The following is a 22,983-nucleotide window of genomic DNA, read 5'->3' on the forward strand; positions in this document are numbered from 1 at the left end:
ATGGTCAAACACCACACCTTGGGAGGTGATCAGTGTAAGACCCCAAAGACATTTTTTAGGTTACATTTATACCCAAGCAATAGCCCCCCTTCCCCACCCCCTTCCCCCACCATATGCACATTTCAATCAATGATGTTGGCATTTTGATTCTCAGATACTTTATCTTGGGCACCAGGGCTTGTTGACACACTCTCAATGGTCAGCAGTAAAATTCAGCCACTACAAAGGACTCTCTAAACCAGATGGAACCTTTCATATTAACATTTTAAAAGTTCTGTTCCTCAAAAAGGTGTTACTTTAGCTAAGGGCTATGTTTCCACCAAATGGCGGTGCCTTGGCTCAGGTATGGCAGTTTCACTACATCGCTTTCCTCAGGGTCTAACGAATACCATTATCATTGTTATTATTAATAATAAATACCATAATCATTATTATTATTATTGTAAGAGACGTTCGAAAACAGGGCGGGTTTAGGTGGACAGCGGGGCCTGAGGCTGCTGCGGCTGTGCCCTCAGACCAGAAGGGAGTCTAATCCTAATCCTCCTCGACCTCTCAACTGCTTTCTACACTGTGGACCACCCCCTTCTCCTCAACACGCTATCCAACCTTGGCTTCACAGACTCTGCCCTCTCCTGGCTCTCCTCTTATCTCTCCGGCAGTTCATTCTCTGTCTCCTTTGTGGGCTCCTCCTCCCCCTCCCATCCCCTTACTGTAGGGGTCCCTCAAGGCTCAGTTCTTGGATCTCTGCCCCTGCTCTCTCTCCCTCCTTCCAGGCTCGTATCTCCTCCTGCCTTCAAGACATCTCCATCTGGATGTCTGCCCGCCATCTAAAGCTCAATATGTCCAAGACTGAACTCATTATCTTCCCTCCGAAACCCTGTCCTCTCCCTGACTTTCCTGTCACTGTAGATGGCACTACCATCCTTACCATCCTTCCCATCTCATAAGCCCGCAACCTAGGTGTCATCCTCGACTCCGCTCTCTCCTTCACCCTACACATCCAATCCATCACCAAAACCTGCCAGTCTCACCTCCACAACATCGCCAAGATCTGCCCTTTCCTCTCAATCCAAACCGCTATCTTGCTGATTCAATCTCTCATCCTATCTGGACTGGAGTACTGCATCAGCCTCCTCTCTGATCTCCCATCCTCCTGCCTCTCCCCACTTCAGTCTATACTTCACTCTGCTGCCCGGATTATCTTTGTACAGAAACGATCTGGGCATGTCACTCTCGTCCTCAAAAATCTCCAATGGTTGCCTGTCAACTACGTATCAAGCAAAAACTCCTCAATCTTGGCTTCAAGGTTCTTCATCCCCTCGCCCCCTCCTACCTCACCTCCCTTCTCCCCTTCTACAGCCCAGCCCGCACCCTCTGCTCCTCTGCCGCTAACCACCTCACTAGGCCTCATTCTCGCTTGTCCCGCCGTCGACCCCCGGCCCAAGTCATTCCCCTGGCCTGGAATGCCCTCCCTCCACACATTCATTCATTCATTCATTCATTCATTCAATCATATTTATTAAGAGCTTACTGTGTGCAGAGCACTGTACTAAGTGCTTGGGAAGTACAAGTTGGCAACATTTAGAGACAGTCCCTACCCAACAACAGGCTCACAGTCTAGAAGGGGGAGACAGACAACAAAACAAAACATGTGGACAGGTTTCAAGTCGTCAGAACAAATAGAATTAAAGCTAGATGCACATCATTAACAAAATAAATAGAATAGTAAATATGTACAAGTAAAATAAATAGAGTAATAAATCTGTATAAACATATATACAGGTGCTGTGGGGAGGGGAAGGAGGTAGGGCAGAGGGGGGATGGGGAGGAGGAGAGGAAAAGGGGGGCTCAGTCTGGGAAGGCCTCTTGGAGGAGGTGAGCTCTCAGTAGGGCTTTGAAGGGAGGAGGAGAGCTAGCTTGGCAAATGTGTGGAGGGAGGGCATTCCCGGCCAGGGGGAGGACATAGGCCGGGGGTCGATGGCGGGACAGGCGAGAATGAGGTACAGTGAGGAGGTTAGCGGCAGAGGAGCGGAGGGTGCAGACTGGGCTGGAGAAGGAGAGAAGGGAGGTGAGGTAGGAGGGGGCGAGGTGATGGACAGCCTTGAAGCCAAGAGTGAGAAGTTTCTGCTTCCTTTGTAGGTTGACAGGCAGCCACCGGAGATTTTTGAGGAAGGAAGTAACATGCCCAGAGTGTTTCTGCACAAAGATAATCTGGGCAGCAGAGTGAAGTATAGACTGAAGTGGGGAGAGACAGGAGGATGGCAGATCAGAGAGGAGGCTGATGCAGTACTCCAGTCGGGATAGGATGAGAGATTGAACCAGCAAGGTAGCAGTTTGGATGGAGAGGAAAGGGCGGATCTTGGCAATGTTATGGAGGTGAGACCGGCAGGTTTTGGTGACGGATTGGATGTGAGGGTGTCACCCGTCGTCCGGGGACGGGTTCGTTCAATGATTGGCGAGGTGAGAGAGAGAGATAAGCCGGGGACGGAAAGCCTAAGTTTTATATAAAATTTGTTCCGCAAGGTGAATTGAATTTATGTAATTGTTTAGGCGCAATGGATTGAGCTTCCCTTTCGGGAGGAATATAATCAATTAGCAATATTAGAGCTTCCCTACACGGGAGGAACACAATCATCCGTTAATCGCGCGTGGGTGAGTTGGTTAACTCTCACCCATGTGCACTTCCCACTCGGGAAGAATCCGCTTACTTTCCCACATGGGAAGAATTCATTACATTACCCGCGCACGTGGTGGGCGGCTAGCTCTCACAATGTGCTCTCCCTACATGGGAGGAATCCACTCATAATTCCCATCAGCAGCGGGATACCTGGGTCCCACCCACGAGACACTCACCCATCCCGCGGCCCTTGCCTCAGTGTGTTGGTTCTGGTTGTAGAGCGGGCATCTGGCCTTCTGGGCAGGGAGAGACACGGGGGCTGCTGCTGCTGCTGCCGCAGCAGCAGCTCCTGCTGCTGCGTGTCCTGGTGTTCTGACCCCGAAGGTCAGAGGCGACAGGTATTTATTGCCTGTGCCCCTAGGCCATTCCAGCTTCCGGCCTCAGTCTATCCAATCTCTGCCCTCCCCGCCTCCTCCATACCTAATTTGATTGGCACGGGGGTGAGGGACACCTTCTGTATTCCCAGCTTGGGCTGTCAATCTAGCAGATTTGGTCGTGGGGGCAGTATACCACCCTCACTTCCAAGTTCCGCCTGCTGGCTCAGGTGGTCACGAGATAGCTTTTGACCTTGAGATGGCCGGTACCCAAGGGTCACCTCAGGACAGAGGGGTGAACGAGAGAGCGGAGTCGAGGATGACACCAAGGTTGTGGGCTTGTGAGACGGGAAGGATGGTAGTGCCGTCTACAGTGACGGGGAAGTCAGGGAGCGGACAGAGTTTGGGAGGGAAGATAAGGAGTTCAGTTTTGGACATATTGAGTTTTAGATGGCGGGCAGACATCCAGATGGAGATGTCCTAAAGTCAGGAGGAGACACGAGCCTGAAGGGAGGGAGAGAGAGCAGGGGCAGAGATGTAGATTTGCCAAAATAGCCAAACTAGCTTTCTTCCTCCTTTCAAAGCCCTACTGAGAGCTCACCTCCTCCAGGAGGCCTTCCCAGACTGAGCCCCCTGTTTCCTCTCCTCCTCCCCATCCCCCCCACCCTACCTCCTTCCCCTCCCCACGGCACCTGTATATATATTTGTACAGATTTATTCATTTATTTTACTTGTACGTATTTACTATTCTATTTATTTTGTTAATAATGCGCATATAGCTTTAATTATATTTGTTCTGACGATTTTGACACCTGTCTACATGTTTTGTCTTGTCTGTCTCCCCCTTCTAGACTGTGAGCCCATTGCTGGGTAGGGACCGTCTCTATATGTTGCCGACTTGTACTTCCCAAGCTCTTAGTACAGTGCTCTGCACACAGTAAGTGCTCAATAAATATGATTGAATGAATGAATGAATGAAAAGTTCTCCTCCGTGTTTCTCAAAAAGGTGTTACTTTAGCTAAGGGCTATGATTCCATCAAACGGTGATGCCTTGGCTCAGGAATGGCAGCTTCATCAGAGAAGCAGAGTGGCTCAATGGAAAGAGCACGGGCTTGGGAGTCAGAGGTCATGGGTTCCAATCCAGGCTCTGCCACTTGTCAGCTGTACGACCTTGGGCAAGTCACAACTTCTCTGTGCCTCAGTTAACTCTTCCGTAAAATGGGGATTAAGACTGTGAGCCCCAGGTGGGACAACCTGATCACCTTGTATCCTCCCCAGTGATTAGAACAGTGCTTTGCATATTGTAAGCGCTTAGCTAATGCCATCATGATTATTATTCTCACATCGTTTTCCTCAGGGTTTAATGAATAGCATCATCACTATTATTACTACTAATAAATACCATAATCATTATTGTTATTATTATTGTAAGAGATGATCGAAAAGGGGGCGGGCTTGGGTGGACAGCGGGTCCCGAGGCTGTCCCTCGGACAGCCTCCTCAAAAATCTCCTCACCGTGCCTCGTTCTCGCCTGTCCCACTGTCGACCCCCGGCCCACGTCATCCCCCGGACCTGGAATGCCCTCCCTCTGCCCACCCGCCAAGCTCGCCCTCTTCCTCCCTTCAAGGCCCTACTGAGAGCTCACCTCCTCCAGGAGGCCTTCCCAGACTGAGCCCCTTCCTTCCTCTACCCCTCGTCCCCCTCTCCATCCCCCCACCTTACCTCCTTCCCTTCCCCACAGCACCTGTATATATGTATATATGTTTGTACATATTTATTACTCTATTTATTTATCTTGTACACATCTATCCTATTTATTTTATTTTGTTAATATGTTTTGTTTTATTTTCCGTCTCCCCCTTTTAGACTGTGAGCCCGCTGTTGGGTAGGGACTATGTATGTTGCCGACTTGTACTTCCCAAGCGCTTAGTACAGTGCTCTGCACACAGTAAGCGCTCAATAAATACAATTGATTGACTGATTGATTATTCTCACATCGTCTTCCTCAGGGTTTAACGAATAGCATCATCACTATTATTACTACTAATAAATACCATAATCATTATTATGTAATAATAATTACATATTATTATTGACTGTGAGCCCAATGTTGGGTAGGGACTGTCTCTATATGTTGCCAATTTGTACTTCCCAAGCTCTTAGTACAGTGCTCTGCACATAGTAAGCGCTCAATAAATACGATTTATTGATTGATTGATTATTCTTATTCTTATTGTAAGAGACGATCGAAAAGGGGGCGGGCTTGGGTGGACAGCGGGTCCCGAGAAAGGAAGGAGCCGGTCGGGCCGCCTCCGGGCCCGCGCGGGGTGGGGGAGCAGCACGTGAAGGCGCGACCGGGCGGTCCTCCGCCCCCGGACCGCCCCCGGACATCCCCCGCCCTATGCCCCGCCCCCGGGCCCGTCCCCTCCCGATCAAACCCTAGGTTCTCCGCGGGCCGGTGAGAACGGCAGGGTGACGCGGAGCGGAGCGGAGCGGATTTGGATGGCCCGGGGACAGGGGACCGAGTGTGGGCAGATGGCGGGGGGCGGCCAGGGCCCGCCCGGGGACAGGCTGCCCTTGTCGGTGGAGGAGTCCGGGCCCGGGGGGCCGGAGGGGGCCTCGTCGGTGCAGATGATCCCGGACGGGGCGGGATCCCCCGGAAAGGCCCCCCCCGGGCCGCCGGACAAGCGGTGGCCGCTCCCGGAGCACCGGGCCCCGCACGGGCCTGACCGCCAACAGGACCGTTGGGAGGCCGCGCTGCGAGGTGATGGGGGTCGGGGGGTGGGGGAGCGGTGGGGTTGGGCGGAGAAGATCAATCAATCAATCAATCGTATTTATTGAGCGCTTACTATGTGCAGAGCACTGTACTAAGCGCTTGGGAAGTACAGATTGGCAACATATAGAGACAGTCCCTATCCAACAGTGGGCTCACAGTCTAAAAGGGGGAGACGGAGAACAAAACCAAACATACTAACAAAATAAAATAAATAGAATAGATATGGACAAGTAAAATAAATAAATAAATAAATAGAGTAACAAATAAATAGAGTAATAATAAATAAAGTAATAATAAATAAATAGAGTAATAATAAATAAATAGAGTAATATAAATAAATAGAGTAATAAGTAGTAAGATGAAGGTGAAGGGTTCCCGCCGGGCCCGGACAGCTGAGACATTTTGGTCCCTGCTCGGCCCGGGCCCGGCTCCGCCCCCACACTGGCCCAGGGCGGCAGGACCCAGCTGGGCGGGACAGAGGCGCCCCTCCACCCCGGAATCTGCCCAGGGTCGGGGGGCTCGTTTGGGGCAAGGAAAGGCTCCGTTTATTGTTGTTTTGCCCTGTCCCGAGCGCCTAGTACGGGTTCTGCAGGCAGTAAGCGTTCAATAAGTATGATTGAACGTATGGGGGCGGGGGGCAGGGGGTGCCAGTGGGAGGGAGTGGGTCAGAGGGCAGTGCCAGGGTTAACGGGGCCTGGAGGGCCGACGGTGGGTTTGGTCCTTTCCTCTTGGCTGCAGACAAGAAGACACGGCTCGTCCTGATCGGGATCGGGATTTTGTTCCTGACCATCATCTTGACTTCGCCGTTACTGAGAAATCGTGAGTGCCGAACCCCCCACACCCCAGACCCCTCCTGACTTCGCCGTAGTGTGGGAGGGGGGGCGGGGGGCGGGAAGGGGGGGGGGTCGCATTCATTCATTCAATCGTATTTATTGAGCGCTTACGGTGTGCAGAGCACCGTACTAAGCGCTTGGGAAGTACACGTTGGTAACATATAGAGACGGGCCCTACCCAACAACGAGCTCACAGTCTAGAAGGGGGAGACAGACAACAAAACAGGTGAACAGGTGTCAAGTCATCAGAGTAAATAGAAATAAAGCTAGATGCACATCATTAACAAAGTAAATAGAATAGTAAATATGTACAAGTAAAATAAACAGAGTGATAAATCTGTACAAACGTATATACAGGTGCTGTGGGGAGGGCTGGCTCAGGGCTTGGGGAACCGGGAGCCGATGAAGGAAGATCTGGAGGGTGGGGAGAGGGTGGTCAGGGGAATGGGAGGCTGGGAGGGGGAATAACTGGGGGCAGTTTTTTGCCTGAGGAATGGGAGACCCTTCCAGCCACCAGCCACTGTAAACCAAAGAATTTCCATTGGAATTGAACAAGTGGCCCCACAGTGGTGCGGAGGTGGGGGGCCCTGATCCATAGATAAATCATTGGGATTCATTATAATAGTAATAATAATCATAATAATAATTGTATTTAAGTGCGTACTATGTGAAAAGCACTGTTCTAGGCGATGGGGTAGATACAAGGTAATCAGGTTGTCCCACGTGGGGCTCAGAGTCTTCATCCCTTCCCTGAGGCACAGAGAAGTTAAGTGATTTGCCCAAGTTCACACAGCTGACAAGTGGCGGAACTGGGATTAGAACCCATGACTTCTGACTCCCAAGCCCTTGCTCTTTCCACTAAGCCACAATGCTTCTCACCCCCAAAGGTGTGAAGTCCATCCTGTTGGTATTTATTTTTAGTGGTATTTATTAAATGCTTACTATGTGTCAGGCACTGTACTAAGCACTGGGGTAGTTTCAATATTGGCTTCAAAGCCCTCCATCACCTTGCCCCCTCCTATCTCACCTCCCTTCTCTCCTTCTACAGCCCAGCCCTCACTCTGCCCTCTTCTGATGCCAACTTCTTCACTGTGCCTTGTTCTGGCCTGTCTCGCCATCGACCCCTGGCCCACGTCATTCATTCATTCAATTGTATTTATTGAGTGCTTATTGTGTGCAGAGCACTGTACTAAGCGCTTGGGAAGTACAAGTTGGCAACATATAGAGACGGTCCCTACTCAGCAGCGGGCTCACAGGTTAGAAGGGGGAGATAGACAACAAAACAAAACATATTAATAAAATAAAATAAATAGAATAGTAAATAAGTGCAAGTAAAATAAATAGAGTAATAAATCTGTACAAACATATATACAGGTGCTGTAGGGAGGGGAAGGAAGTAGGGCTGGGGGGGTGGGGAGGGGGAGAGGAAGGAGGGGGCTCAGTCTGGGAAGGCCTCCTGGAGGAGGTGAGCTCTCAATAGGGCTTTGAAGAGAGGAAGAGAGCTAGCTTGGAAAAATATGGAATGCTTCACGAAGCCTGGGAGTCTCCCTCAGCCCCACAGCATTATGTACACATCCATCATTTATTTAGTGTCTGTTTCCACCTCTAGACTGTGAGTTCATTGTCGGCGGGCAATGTGTCCCCAAACTCTGTTTTGACTACCTACAGTACGAATCGCAAATTCGTGAAGTGTTCCGTATTTTTCTATTTATTTTATTTTGTTAATATGTTTTTATTCATTCATTCAGTCGTATTTATTGAGCGCTTACTGTGTGCAGAGCACTGTACTGAACACTTGGGAAGTACAAGTTGGCAACATATAGAGACGGTCCCTACCCAACAGTGGGCTCACAGTCTAGAAGGGGGAGACAGAGAACAAACCAAAACATATTAACAAAATAAAATAAATAGAATAAATGTGGACAAATAAAATAAATAGAGTAATAAATACGTACAAACATATATACATATATACAGGTGCTGTGGGGAGGGGAAGGAGGTAAGGCTGGGGGGGGATGGGGAGGGGAAGGAGGGGGCTCAGTCTGGGAAGGCCTCCTTTGTTTTGTTGTCTGTTTCCCCCTTCTAGACTGGGAGCCCGCTGTTGGGTAGGGACTGTCTCTATATGTTGCCAACTTGCACTTCCCAAGCGCTTAGTACAGTGCTGTGCACACAGTAAGCGCTCAATGAATACGATGGAATGAATGAATCTACAGTCTAAACTCTCAGGGGAAAGGCTGGCATTCTGCTTCAGGTTGGAGAAAGGGGGTGGACTGGCAACCCAGGAGAAGGCCAGTGAGCTCTACCTCTGGCCTGGAATGCCCTCCTTCCACACATCCGCCAAAGTAGCTCTCTTCCTCCCTTCAGAGCCCTACTGAGAACTCACCTCCTCCAGGAGGCCTTCCCAGACTGAGCCTTCCCCTTTCCTCTGCTTCCTCCCCATCACCCCCACTCCCTCCCTCTGCCCTGCCCTCTTCCCCTCCCCACAGCACTTGTGTATATTTGTGCATATTTATTGCTGCATTCATTTTCTTAATGATGTGTATATATCTATAATTCTATTTATTTTGATGGTATTGACACTTGTCTACTTGTTTTGTTTTGTTGCCTGTCTCCCTCTTCTAGACTGCGAGCTCGTCGTTGGGTAGGGACTGTCTCTATCTGTTGCCAAATTGTACTTTCCAAGCGCTTAGTACAGTGCTCTGCACACAGTAAGCGCTCAGTAAATACAATTGAATACAAGATATTAGGTTGGACATAGTCCCTGTCCCACATGGGGCTCTCAGTCTAAGTTGGAGGGAGGAGAATTTAATGCTCATTCTGTGACCATCAGTCCCTACAGTTCATGGGCCCTCTCTTCCCATCACCCTCTCCAAGCTCTGCATCAAGATCTTCAGTCTGGATCCTGAAATCCACCAGACCCCTGCTCTCCTCATGATACATACATATATATATATAAATATATATATATATATCTCATGTGTGTGTGTGTGTGTGTGTGTGTGTGTGTGTGTGTAGGTAGTATTAAGCACTTACTATGTGCCAAGCACTGTACTAAGAGCTGGGGTAGATACAAGTTAATCATGTTGGACATAGTCCCTGTCCCACATGGGGCTCCCAGTCTTAATCCCCATTTTACAGATGAGCAACTGAGGCACAGAGAAGTGAAGTGAATTGCCCAGGGTCACACAGCAGACACACGGCAGAGCCAGGATTAGAGCCCAAGTCCTTCTGACTCTCAAGCCCATGCTCTTTCCATTAGGCCATGCTGCTTCCACATCTTCAGAGGGCTCCTGAAATCCTTAAACCCTGACCCTGACTTTCTGCAGCAGGCTTTTCCCAATCAGTCATCTTCTCTGACACTTGAGAAACAGTGTGGCCTAGTGGAGCACAGGCCTGGGTGTCAGGAGGACCTGGGTTTTAATGCCAATCTGACACTTGTCTGCTGGTTGACCTGTGGCAAGTCACTTCACTTATCCATGCCTGTTACCTCATCTATAAAATGGGGATTAAGACTGTGAGCCCCATGTAGGACATAATAATAATAATAATAGCATTTATTAAGCACTTACTATGTGCAAAGCACTGTTCTAAGCACTGAACATTGTGCTAAGCGCTGGGGAGGTTACAAGGTGATCAGGTTGTCCCACGGGGGGTCACAGTCTAATTATAATAATGATAGCATTTGTTAAGCTCTTACTATGTGCAAAGCACTGTTCTAAGCACTGGATAGGATACAAGGTGATCAGATTGTCCCACATGGGGTTCAAAGTCTTCATCCCCATTTAACACAGTAGGTACCTGAAGCACAGAGAAGTTAAGTGACTTGCCCAAAGTCACACAGCTGACAATTGGCGGAGGCAGGATTTGAACCCATGACCTCTGACTCCCAAGCCTGTGCTCTTTCCATTGAGCCACGCTGCTTCACATGGGCTGTGTCCAACCTATCTCGTATGTACCTCAGCACTTGGTATGGTGCCTGGCACATAATAAGCACATAACAAACTCCATTAAAAAAATAGTCCCTTCCTCCCACCTCCCACCTCAGCTTCTCATCACACTCTTGTGCAGATGTGGCCTGGGAGTCAGAAGGCAGTCTACCAATCTCCCTATTTTTAAAGCCCTCCTAAATTCACATCTCCTCCAAGAAGCCTTCCATGACTAAACCTTCTTTTACCCATATTGCCTCATTTTTGCATTGCCTCTGCCCTTGACTTATGTATCCCTTAGGCACTTTGGTAGTCTCCCCTCCCCCAATCCCCACAAGCCCTTAAATACATCTCTTCTAGACTGTATGCTCTTTGTGGACAGGGAACTTGTCAACACTCTGTTCCTGTTGTACTTTCTCAAGCACTTAGTGCTCTGCACACAATAAATGCTGTTGATTGATCCCCATCTGTGATTTGTTTTAATGTCTAGCTCCCCCTCTAGAGTGTAAGCTCCATGCGGGCAGGGATCATATCTACCTACTTTATTATATTGTATTCTCCCAGGTGCTTAGTGAAACGCACAGTGCACAAAGCCAGTCGTACCCTGTACAGTACAGTACACATTCAATAAACCCCATTGACTGATTAATAAATACTGATGATTGATTGGCCTGGGTTCTAATCTTGGCTCTAACTCTTCATTAATTCAATTGTATTTATTGAGCACTTACTAGGTGCAGAGCACTATACTAAGCGCTTGTGAGAGTACCCCAGATTTGCCCACTGGCTGGGAGGAGGTTTACATTTTTGAAGGAGCGAGTTATCATATAAAGTCACTCAAGCACTTCTGCATCAGGTTGGTGTTTTATGGAGGCCATCAATCTGTGTCCTTGACAGCGCCCTGTCAGTTGAACTGGTGTCAGGTGTTTGGGCCTGGGAGACCAGTTGGCTGGATTGTCTTCCTGGCGGTTAGTGAGCCTGTGTCAAATGCTATTCTTACGTAGTTGTTCCTCCTTCCGGTACTTTCTGGAATGGCCGGATTGTTGGCACGTGAAAACTGGTGTTGGCGCCCAGTGTAGGCCTGAGTCCAGCTTGCGGCTGGTCCTGGGGCACCGCCCACTCTGGCCAGATTACAGGCACTGAGACCCATGAGGTGTGGGCGAGGGTACGTGGGGTGTGAGTCGGAGCTTGTGCATTAGCACTGTGTCCTAATGGATGGAGCCCGAGCTTGGGAGTCAGAAGGACCTGGGTTTTAATCCCTGCTCCGTGACGTGTCTGCTGGGTGTCCTTGGGCAGGTCACTTCACTTGTCTAGGCCTTGGTTCCCTCATCTGTAAAATGGGGATTAAGATTGTGAGCCCAATATATTAAACTTGTCCTCTAGACTGTAAGCTCATTGTGGGCAGGGAATGTGTCTGTTTACTGTTGTTTGTTTACATTTATGTGTCTGCCCTGCTTTAGACTGTAAATTCAAAAATCTCCAGTGGCTACCAATCAACCTACACATCAGGCAGAAACTCCTCACCCTTGGCTTTGCTCTCCATCACCTCGCCCCCTCCTACCTCACCTCCCTTCTCTCCTTTTACAGCCCAGCCCGCACCCTCCGCTTCTCTGCCGCTAATCTCCTCACCGGGCCTTGTTCTCGCCTGTCCTGCCATCAACCCCTGGCCCACGTCCTCCCCCTGGCCTGGAATGCCCTCCCTCTGCCCATCCGCCAAGCTAGCTCTCTTCTTCCCTTCAAGGCCCTACTGAGAGCTCACCTCCTCCAGGAGGCCTTCCCAGACTGAGCCCCCTCCATCCCCTCCCCATCCCCCCCCCACCTTACCTCCTTCCCTTCCCCACAGAACATGTATATATGTTTGTACATATTTATTACTCTATTTATTTTACTTCTACATATCTATTCTATTTTATTTTGTTAATATGTTTTGTTTTGTTCTCTGTCTCCCACTTCTGGACTGTGAGCCCACTGTTGCGTAGGGACCGTCTCTATATGTTGCCAACTTGTACTTCCCAAGCTCTTAGTACAGTGCTCTGCACACAGTAAGCACTCAATAAATGCGATTGATTGATTGATTGTGGCCAGAGAATGGATCTGTTTATTGTTGTACTCTCCCAAATGCTTAGTACAGTGCTCTGCACACAGTAAGTGCTCAATAAATACAATTGAATGCAGGAATTCCTTGCTCACGATGAGCTTACAGTCTAGAGCTGGGGAGACAGACATTAATATAAATAAATACATTACAGATATGTACATTCGTTCATTCAATCATATTGAGCGCTCACTGTGTGCAGAGCACTGCACTAAGTGCTTGGGAAGTACAAATCGACAACATATAGAAACAGTCCCTACCCAACAACGAGCTCACAGTCTAGAAGGGGGAGACAGACAACAAAACAAGAGAAGTGACTTCTCCAAGTTCACACAGCAAACAAGTGTCGGAATTAGAACCTTTGACCTTCTGACTCCCGGACCCGAGCTCTAGCCCCTCGCCAAGTCTTCCGTGGCCCAACCCGCTCTGGGCATCCGAGGGCCTAGAAGGGGGTCGCCCGCTCCGGGCCTGACTGAGCCTCACACCAGGGCCTGGGGTGACCTCTCATCCGTCCCGGGCCCCGCACCCTCTGCCCACACTCCCCCTACTGAATCTGCCGGTCCAAGTGGAATCTACCCCAGCTCCCTCCAACTACACCAGTCCCGAGCTCCTCACATAAGTGCTGTGGGGCTGGGACAGGGGCGGAGAGCAAAGGGAGCAGGTCAGAGTGACACAGAAGGGAGTGGGAGAAGAGGAAAGGGGATGCTTAGTTAGGGAACCAGGGGTTGACGGCAAGGTAGGTGAAATCGAGGCACAGTGAGAAGGTTAGCGTCAGAGGAGTAAGGTTGCAGGCTGGGTTGTTGTAGGAGAGTAGCAAGGTGAGGTAGGAGGCGGCAAGATGATGGAGTGCAGTGAGGAGTTTTTGTTTGATGCAGAGGTGGATGGGCAACGACTGCAGTTCTTTGAAGAGTGGGGTGACATGCTCTGAACGTTTTTGTAACAATAATGATGATACTTGTGTTAAGCGCTTACTATGTGCCCAACACTGTTCTAAGCACTGAGGTAGATACAAGGTAATCAGGGTGTCCCACGTGGCGCCCACAGTCTTAATCCCCATTTTACAGATGAGGGAACTGAGGCACAGAGAAGTTAAGTGACTTGCCCAAGGTCACACAGCAGACAAGTGGCAGGGTTGGGATTAGAACCCATGACCTCTGAGTCCCAAGCCCGTGCTCTTTCCACTGAGCCACGCTGCTTCTATAGAAAAATGATCCAGGCAGCAGAATGAAGTGTGGACTGGAGTGGGGAGTGACAGGAGGCAGGGAAGTCAGCAAAGAGGCTAATGCAGAAATCCAGGCAGGATAGGATGAGAGATTGCATTAACTTGGTAGTAGTTTGGACGGAGAGGAAAGGGTGAATTTTAGTGATGTTGTGAAGGTGTAATGGACAGGATTTAGTGATGGCTTGAATATGTGGGTTGAACAAGAGAGAGACGTCAGGGTAACGCCAAGGTTACGGGCTTGTGAGACAGGAAGGAGGGTGATGCCGTCTACGGTGATGGGAAACTCTTGCCTGCTGTGTGACAAAGGGCAAGTCACTTAACTTCTCTGGGCCTGTTTTCTCATGAATTAAATAGGGATTCAGGACCTGTTCTGCCTACTGAGACTGTGAGCCTCATGTGGGACATAGACTGTGTTCAACCAGATTATCTTGTATCTCTCCCAGTGCTTAGTACAGTGCTAGTAGGATCATAATAAGCACTTAACAAACACCATTATTTTTCCTCCTTTCAACTGTAAGGTCCTGGAGGGCAGGGAATGTGTGTTGGCTGCTTCTGTAGTCTCCAAAGTGCTGGCCTCGATGCCCAGCACTCAAGCCCGCTGTTGGGTAGGGACCATCTCTATATGTTGCCAACTTGTACTTCCCAAGCACTTAGTACAGTGCTCTGCACACAGTAAGCGCTCAATAAATACGATTGAATGAATGAATGACTACTGTTGATTGATTGACTGATGGTATTCTCCACGGGTCCTCGGCCTTGTCTGCTTTGTTACCCTCCCAGTCAACTGACACCTGAGCTTTTCCTCCCACAGCCCCCACCTCCTGTGCTGTGAGTGTCTGAGGCAGAAGGGGTTAAGAATCCCAGCCCTCCTCTCCCCTGGCTCAGACCTGATGCCCATTCATTCATTCATTCATTTAATCATATTTATTGAGCGCTTACTGTGTGCAGAGCACTGTACTAACCATTTGGGAAGTACAAGTTGGCAACATATGGAGACGGTCCCTACCCAACAGCGGGTTCACAGTCTAGAAGGCAGGTTCACCAGGCCTCCTCCCCACTGGCTCAGGCCTTAGGCCTCATCCCTAAATTTCCTCCCCGCTGGCTCAGGCGTTAGACCTCAATCCCCAATCCTTCTCCTTGATAATAATTAATAAATTATAGTATTTGTTAAGCGCTTAATATGTGCCAGGCACTGTACTAAGCCTTGGGGTGGATACAAGCAAATAGGGTTGGACACAGTCCCTGGTCCCTGTGGGACACACAGTCTCAATCCTCATTTTACAGATGAGGTAACTGAGGCACAGAGAAGTAAAGTGACTTGCCCAAGGTCACACAGCAGACAAGTGGCAGAGTCTGGATTAGAACCCCTGATCTGACCTTAAGACTCCCAGGACCGTGCTCCTGCTTCTCTGAGCCTCATCCCCAGCCTTCCTCCCCTTGGCTCAGGCCCCATCCCCAGCCGGTCTCCTCTGACTCAGGTCTTCTCCCCATTTGCTCAGCTCTCATCTGCAGGCCTCATCCCAAACCCTCCTCCCCAAGGGCTCAGATCCGGGCCTCCTCCCCAGCCCTCCTCCCCACTGGCTAAGGCCCGAGGATTCATTCCCAGCTGTCCTCTACTCTGTCCCAGGCCTCCTCCCCAGTACTCCTCCCCGCTGGCTCAGGCTTTGTCCTCAGCCCTCCTCTCCACTGCATCAGGCCTCATCCCCAGCCCTTTTTTCCACTGTCTCATGCCTTAGGCCTTATCCCCAGCCCTCCTCATCACTGTCTCAGGCCTTAGTCCTCAGGTACTAATCCTGACTCTGCCACTTGTCTGCTGTGTGACCCTGGACAAGTCACTTCACCTCTCAGTGCCTCAGTTCCCTCATCTGCAAAATGGGAAATAAGACTGTGAGCCCTATGCGGGACAGGGACTGTGTCCAACCTGATTTGCTTGTATCCACCGCAGCGCTTAGTACAGTGCCTGGCACATAGTAAGCGCTTAACAAATACCATGTGGCGAGATGGAAGATCCGTGGGCCTAAAAGCCGAGGTCCCAGTTTTGAATTCCAGCTCTGACACCCATTCCCTGTGTGGCTTTGGGCAAGTCACTTCACCTCCTAATGTCTCAGTTTCCCCAGCTGTAAACTGGGGGTAATAATACCTGAACCCTTCCTTGCAGGGGTGTTGTGAGGAGTAAATAACTAAATGATGTAAGGTGCTTTGGTAATAATAATAATAATAATTTTATTGATATTTGTTCAGTGCTTACTATGTGCCAAGCACTGTTCTAAGTGCCGGGGTAGATACCAGGTCATCAGGTTTTCCCACGAGGGACTCACAGTCTTCATTCATGAGGCACAGAGAAGTTAAATGACTTGCCCATGGTCCTACAGCCGGTAAGTGGCAGAGGCAGGATTCCAACCCATGACTTCTGGCTCCCAACCCCGGACTCTTTCCACTAAGCCAACGCTGCTTCTAGGTGGTAATAAAAGCACCACCTAGAAATACAGATACCAGTGCTTAGAACAGTGCTTGGCACATAGTAAGCGCTTAACAAATGCCATCATTATTATTATTAATATCAGTAATCCCCAGCTCTCCTCCCCACTGGCTCTGGCCTCATCCCCAGCTGTCCTACTAGCTGGCTCAGGCCTCATCCCCAGCCCTCCTCCCCGTTCATTCACTCATTCATTCATTCATTCAATCGTATTTATTGAGCGCTTATTGTGTGCACAGCACTGTACTAAGCACTTGGGAGAACACAATATAACAATAAACAGACATGTTCCCTGCCCATATTGAGCTTACAGTCTGGGGGAGTCGGGGAGGCAGACATTAATATAAATAAATAAATTACAGATATTCATTCAGTTGTATTTTTTGAGTGTTTACCGTGTGCAGAGCTCTGTATTAAGTGCTTGGAAGAGTACAATAGAATAATAAACAGACACACACATTCCCTGCCCACAATAAGCTTAAAGTCTATTGATGGGGGGAGGGGGGGGAGAGAGAGAGAGAGAGAGAGACACAAACGGAGACGGATCAGATCCAGAACCCAACCCAACCACTTCACCTCCCAAGGGTTCAAGGTCAGTAAGTTAAAGTTCTCTTGCAGTTACATACATACGTGCTGTGGGGCTGGGAGCAGGGATGAACGTGGGAGCAAGGCAGGGCAATGGGAGAAGAGGAAATGGGGGGCTTAGTCTGAGAAGGCCTCTTGGAGGAGATGTGCCTTCAATAAGGCTTTGAACTGGGGGGGAGTTATTGTTGGATTTGAGGAGTGAGGGCATTCCAGACCAGAGGCAGGATGCGGGCAAGGAGTTGTCTGCGAGATAGATGAGATCAAGGCACAGTGAGGTGAACATTAGAGGAACAAAGTGTGTGGGCTGGATTGTAGTAGGAGAGCTACTAGATGAGGTAGGAGGGCTCATACTCTATCCTAATCCTCCTCGACCTCTCAGCTGCCTTCGACACTGTGGACCACCCCCTTCTCCTCAACACGCTATCCGACCTTGGCTTCACAGACTCCGTCCTCTCCTGGTTCTCCTCTTATCTCTCTGGTCATTCATTCTCAGTCTATTTTGCAGGCTCCTCCTCCCCCTCCCATTCCCTTACTGTGGGGGTTCCCCAAGATTCAGTGCTTGGTCCCCTTCTGTTCTCGATCTACACTCACTCCCTTGGTGACCTCATTCGCTCCCACGGCTTCAACTATCATCTCTACGCTGATGACACCCAGATCTACATCTCTGCCCCTGCTCTCTCCCCCTCTCTCCAGGCTCGCATCTCCTTCTGCCTTCAGGACATCTCCATCTGGATGTCTGCCTGCCACCTAAAACTCAACATGTCCAAGACTGAACTCCTTGTCTTCCCTCCCAAACCCTTCCCTCTCCCTGACTTTCCCATCTCTGTTGACGGCACTACCATCCTTAACCGTCTCACAAGCCCGCAAACTTGGTGTCATCCTCGACTCCACTCTCTCATTCACCCCTCACATCCAAGCCGTCACCAAAACTGCAGGTCTCAGCTCCGCAACATTGCCAAGATCCGCCCTTTCCTCTCCATCCAAACCGCTACCCTGCTCGTTCAAGCTCTCATCCTATCCCATCTGGACTACTGCATCAGCCTTCTCTCTGATCTCCCATCCTCGTGTCTCTCCCCACTTCAATCCATACTTCATGCTGCTGCCCGGATTGTCTTTGTCCAGAAACGCTCTGGGCATGTTATTCCCCTCCTCGGAAATCTCCAGTGGCTACCAATCAATCTGCGCATCAGGCAGAAACTCCTCACCCTGGGCTTCAAGGCTCTCCATCACCTCGCCCCCCTCCTACCTCACCTCCCTTCTCTCCTTCTACAGCCCACCCTGCACCCTCCGCTCCTCTGCCGCTAATCTCCTCACCGTGCCTCGTTCTCGCCTGTCCCGCCATCAACCCCTGGCCCACGTCATCCCCCAGGCCTGGAATGCCCTCCCTCTGCCCATCCGCCAAGCTAGCTCTCTTCCTCCCTTCAAGGCCCTACTGAGAGCTCACCTCCTCCAGGAGGCCTTCCCAGACTGAGCCCCTTCCTTCCTCTCCCCCTCTTCCCCCTCTCCATCCCCCCCATCTTACCTCCTTCCCTTCCCCACAGCACCTGTATATATGTATATATGTTTGTACATATTTATTACTCTATTTATTTATTTTACTTGTACATATCTATTCTATTTTATTTTGTTAGTATGTTTGGTTTAGTTCTCCTTCTCCCCCTTTTAGACTGTGAGCCCACTGTTGGGTAGGGACTGTCTCTATATGTTGCCAACTTGTACTTCCCAAGCGCTTAGTACAGTGCTCTGCACACAGTAAGCGCTCAATAAATACGATTGATTGATTGATTGATTGAGGAGTTTTTGGTTGATGAGGAGGTGGATGGGCAACCACTGGAGTTTCTTGAGGAGTGGGGAAACAGATACTGAAGATTTCTGCAGAAAAATGATCCAACTAGCAGAGTGAAGCATGGGCTAGAGTAGGGAGAGACAGAAGGGAGGGAGGTCAGCAAGGAGGCTGATACAGTAATCCAGGCAGGATAGGATACGTATCCTAGATTGTATTAATGTGGTAGCAGTTTGTGTGGAGAGGAAAGCAGATTTTGGTGATATTATGAAGGTGGAACCGACAGGATTTAGTGATGGATTGAATATGTGGTTTGAATGAGAGAGGAGTCAAGGATAATGCCAACGTTATGGGCTTGTGAGAAAGAAGAATTGTGGTGCCATCTACAGAGATGGGAAAGGCATGGGGTGGACATGGTTTGGGTGGGAAGATAAGGAGTTCCATTTTGGACATGTTAAACTTGAGGTGACGGGAAGACATCCAAGTAGGTCATCCCCAGCCCTCCTACTGGCTAGCTCTCACTTCATCCCCAGGCTTCCTCCACCCTGGCTCAGGCCTCATCATCTCCAGCCCTCCTCCTCCCTGGCTCAGGCGCGACCCCAGCCCTCCTCCACTGTGGCAGGGGAGGAGTCGGGACATGTGGCATAGTGGATAGAGCATGGGCTTGGGAGTCAGAAGGACCTGGTTTCTAATCCTGGCTCCGCCTCTTGTCTGCTATGTGACCTTGGGCAAGTCTATTTACTTCTCTGTGGCTGTTACTTAATCTGTAGAATGGGGATTTAGACTGTAAGCACCATATGGGACAGGGACTCTATCCAATGCAGTTAACTAGCATTTACCCCAGCACTCAGAACACTGCTTGGTACATAGTAAGTGCTTAACAAATATAAGCAAACAAACAAACAAGATGAATCGAGGGAAGGATGCCCTCAGTGCCCCTCTGGGCCCTGGCTGAGCCTTAGCACAGTTTGCCTGTTCCTCACCTCCAGATGCCCTCGCCCCATCTCCAGCTTTTTGCCCTGATGGCTGGACACCTTTCCGGCAAAGCTGCTACTTCTTCTACGCTGATGGAAGAACTTGGGATGTGAGCACCGGTTTGTGCTATGTGAATGGCTCCTTCTTGGTTGTGCTTGAAGACCTGCAGGAGCTGGTATGTAGGTGTCGCGGGGATAGGCGGCCCTTGGGTTGGACCCACCTTGTCTTGTCCTGGGCAGAGACTGCCGGGCAGGTCGGGAGATTGGGGTGAAGGAGGGGGCAGCTTGGAGCACAGGTCGGCTCCAGAAATCCCAACTGGGACCCGCCGGGGCGAGATGGTGGGACCAGGGAAGATCGGGGGTGGTGGTGGTGGGGAGAGCATGAGAGAAAGGCAGAAGTCAGTGATTGGATGAAAAAGCTGCTGGGAGCAATGAGGAGGAGGAGGGGCTACCCGTCTAGAGGACAAACAGATGGTGGGTGGGTGGGTGGATGGATGAGGTCCCTGCTGTAAGGTTGGAGAGGAGGGGCCTGGAAGGAGCACAGTCAGGGCAGCCAGAGAGCGAGCACTGGACCCAGGTTAGGCAGCAGCCACTGGGCCTCCACCCCTTGGCCACCCCTCTAGTCTGCCCTCCGGCCCTTCAGTCCCAGGACCTCTGTGCCCGTGTCCCGGCTTTGCCCGGCTGCTGCACACTTGTCAGTCATGGCCTCCTTGCGACTTGCCCTCAGGCCTTCTCCTCTGCTCCTGCCGGCTCAGATGCCTTGGGTTCCGACATGGGTCTCTGGGGCCATCTCCCCAGAACCAGGATGCACCCTGCAGGTCTGGGGGCTGGAGGCTCCTGCCCCTTTTTCTGAACCAGAGCAAGCCAGGGCCTGGAGCCTGCAGTCAGGTGGGTGCTGGGCAGGTGGACATTTTGTACTGCTGTGCTTTTGTCCCTTGCAGGAGTTTATTAGGAAGCACACAAAAGGAGAGCTCTGGATTGGGCTTCGTCGAAGAAGAGAGGACCTGTATTGGGTCAACGGGACAAAACTGGATCCAACGGTGTAAGTTGCTCTGAGCCACCCCTGGTCCTACTCCTGGGCTCCTTGGAGAGGAAGCATCCCGTCCCGGGAAGGAGGTAGACAGAAAGGCCCTTGGGGGTGGGCAGGGGAGTGGTCCATCCCCTCTCCTGGGGTTGCAGGAGCCTAGGGCGTCCAGCCTCTGTGCAGGTCTCCATAACCTCCGCAGATGATTAGGTGGCTGGCCTTCAGATGCCCAAGGCCCTCTGGCTCCGGGAGCCCAGGGTTTGGGCCAGGATCTTGCGGACTCTGGGTAATAGGGGCCTTCGGGGACAGGCTGAGAGGCTGGACCTCAGGAGTCCTCACCCCAGGAAGTGTCAGGAGTCTGGAAGGGGTGGAGGGAGAAGTGGGAGAGTTGCCCTTGGGGGAGAAGCGGGGGAGCCTCTAGGGGCAGGGGAGGGGGTCACGAGTGAGCCATGGAGGAGAAGCAAGGGCAAGCAACCAGCCCATGGAGCCAGGGTGATTTGTGTAGTTATAGTCTGAGTCTCCTGCTCCTTAATAAAAATAATAACCATCATTACTATTAGGATGGTGTTTATTAAGTGCTCAAAGTAGTGTGGCCTAGTGGAAGGATCATGGGCCTGGGGATCAGAAGACCTGGATTAGAATCCCAGTTTCACCACTTACCTGCTGTGTGAGACCTTGAGCAAGTCACTTAACTCTACTGGACCTCAGTGTCTTCGCTAGCAAAATGGGAATTCAATGTCTGTTTTCCCTCCTACTTAGACTGTGAACCCCACATGGGACCTGATGATCTTGTTTCATTCATTCATTCATTCATTCATTCATCCATTCAGTCGTATTTATTGAGTGCTTACTGTGGGCCGAGCACTGTACTAAGTGCTTGGGAAGTACAAGTCGGCAACATGTAGAGATGGTCCCTACCCAACAATGGGCTCACAGTCTAGAAGGTGGAGACAAGCAACAAAACAAAACATGTAGACAGGTGTTTCTATCCCAGCGCTGAGTACAGTGCTTGGCACATAGTAAGTGCATAATAGATACCACAATTATTATTCCTCACCTGGGTAGATCCAAGATAATTGGATCAGACATCATCCTTGTTCCACACTAGGCGTGTGGTATAAAGTGGGGAGAGGAGGGATCTCATCCCCTTCTCCTTTCCTCGTCTCCCACTCCCTTACTTGCTCCTTGTATTTATCCCCCACTCCCAGCCCCACAGCACTCAAGTCCATATCTGTAATTTATATTAATGTCTGTCTCCCTTGTTGTGGGCAGGGAATGTATCTATTTATTCATTCATTCATTCATTCATATTTATTGAGCGCTTACTGTGTGCAGAGCACTGTACTAAGTGCTTGGGAAGTACAAGTCAGCAAAATATAGAGACAGTCCCTACCCAACAACAGGCTTACAGTCTAGAATAGGGAGACAGACAACAAAACAAAACATGTAGACAGGTGTCAAAACTGTCAGAATTATAGCTGTTTATTATTATAATGTACTCTTTCAAGTATTAGTACAGTGCTCTCACACAGTAAGCACTGAATAATTACAATAAAATGAATGAATGAATGAAAAAGAGGAAACTGAGGCCCAGAAAGGCGAAGTGGCTTGCCCCAGGTCACACAGCAGGCTGAGAGCAGAGCAGGGACCAGACCTTGGTTCCCGGCCCAGCCTGTACCCTCACCACTGGGCCCACGTGGCTTCCCTGCTCCCAGCAACCCCATCCTGGAAGAATTGGGGGAACCTGAGGAAGGGTTCCCCCACAATGGCCTGCCTTTGGTCCTCTGCCCCCTCCCCACAACCTGACTGTTTGCGGGTCCACTGATGGGTCCTTCTCCCCAGGTTCCCGGTGGCAGGCTCGGGAGAGTGCGCCTACACCGATCCTGCTGTGTTCTCCACCTCCTCCTGCTCATTGACCCGTTCATTCATCTGCAAGAGGGCCAAGGCCAGGTGATGTGAGTGGCTGCAGACCTGGCTCTGAGCCCTGACCACGCTGTTAAGTTATTAGAAGTTGTTAAGTTATTGGAGAAGCAGTGTAGCTCAGTGGAAAGAGCCCGGGCTTGGGAGTCAGAGGCCATGGGTTCTAATCCCGGCTCCACCACAAGTCTGCTGTGTGACCTTGGGGAAGTCACTTAACTTCTCTGAGCCTCAGTTACCTCATCTGTAAAATGGGGATTGACTATGAGCCCCATGTGGGACAACGTCATCACCTTGTATCCCCCCCAGCGCTTAACAAAGGCTATTATTATTATTATTAAAGATATAATATATGTATAAATTAAGTACTGTTACAATGTT

General features: G+C 50.2%; 1 protein-coding gene across 1 annotated transcript; it reads left to right on the plus strand.

Moving 5' to 3' along the window:
* On the plus strand, positions 1–22,778 carry LOC119944483 (C-type lectin domain family 2 member L-like). The gene is made up of 8 exons (XM_038765430.1): positions 1–34; positions 290–343; positions 4,010–4,034; positions 5,340–5,755; positions 6,506–6,586; positions 19,677–19,837; positions 20,603–20,703; positions 22,528–22,778. Exons 1-8 carry the CDS (start codon positions 1–3, stop codon positions 22,637–22,639), a joined length of 984 nt encoding a protein of 327 aa, XP_038621358.1. The 3' UTR covers positions 22,640–22,778.
* Positions 22,779–22,983: the final 205 nt, after the last annotated feature.

The sequence above is a fragment of the Tachyglossus aculeatus genome, chromosome 2 (assembly GCF_015852505.1).
Source record: "Tachyglossus aculeatus isolate mTacAcu1 chromosome 2, mTacAcu1.pri, whole genome shotgun sequence".
In the NCBI taxonomy this organism is placed as follows: Eukaryota; Metazoa; Chordata; class Mammalia; order Monotremata; family Tachyglossidae; genus Tachyglossus; species Tachyglossus aculeatus.

Coding starts and splice junctions, on each gene's coding strand:
- LOC119944483 (XM_038765430.1), top strand. CDS start 1: ATGGTCAAACACCACACCTTGGGAGGTGATCAGT. Junction 344..4,009: donor ATGGCGGTGCCTTGGCTCAG/GTATGGCAGTTT, acceptor GTGTTACTTTAG/CTAAGGGCTATGATTCCATC. Junction 6,587..19,676: donor TTCGCCGTTACTGAGAAATC/GTGAGTGCCGAA, acceptor CCTCACCTCCAG/ATGCCCTCGCCCCATCTCCA.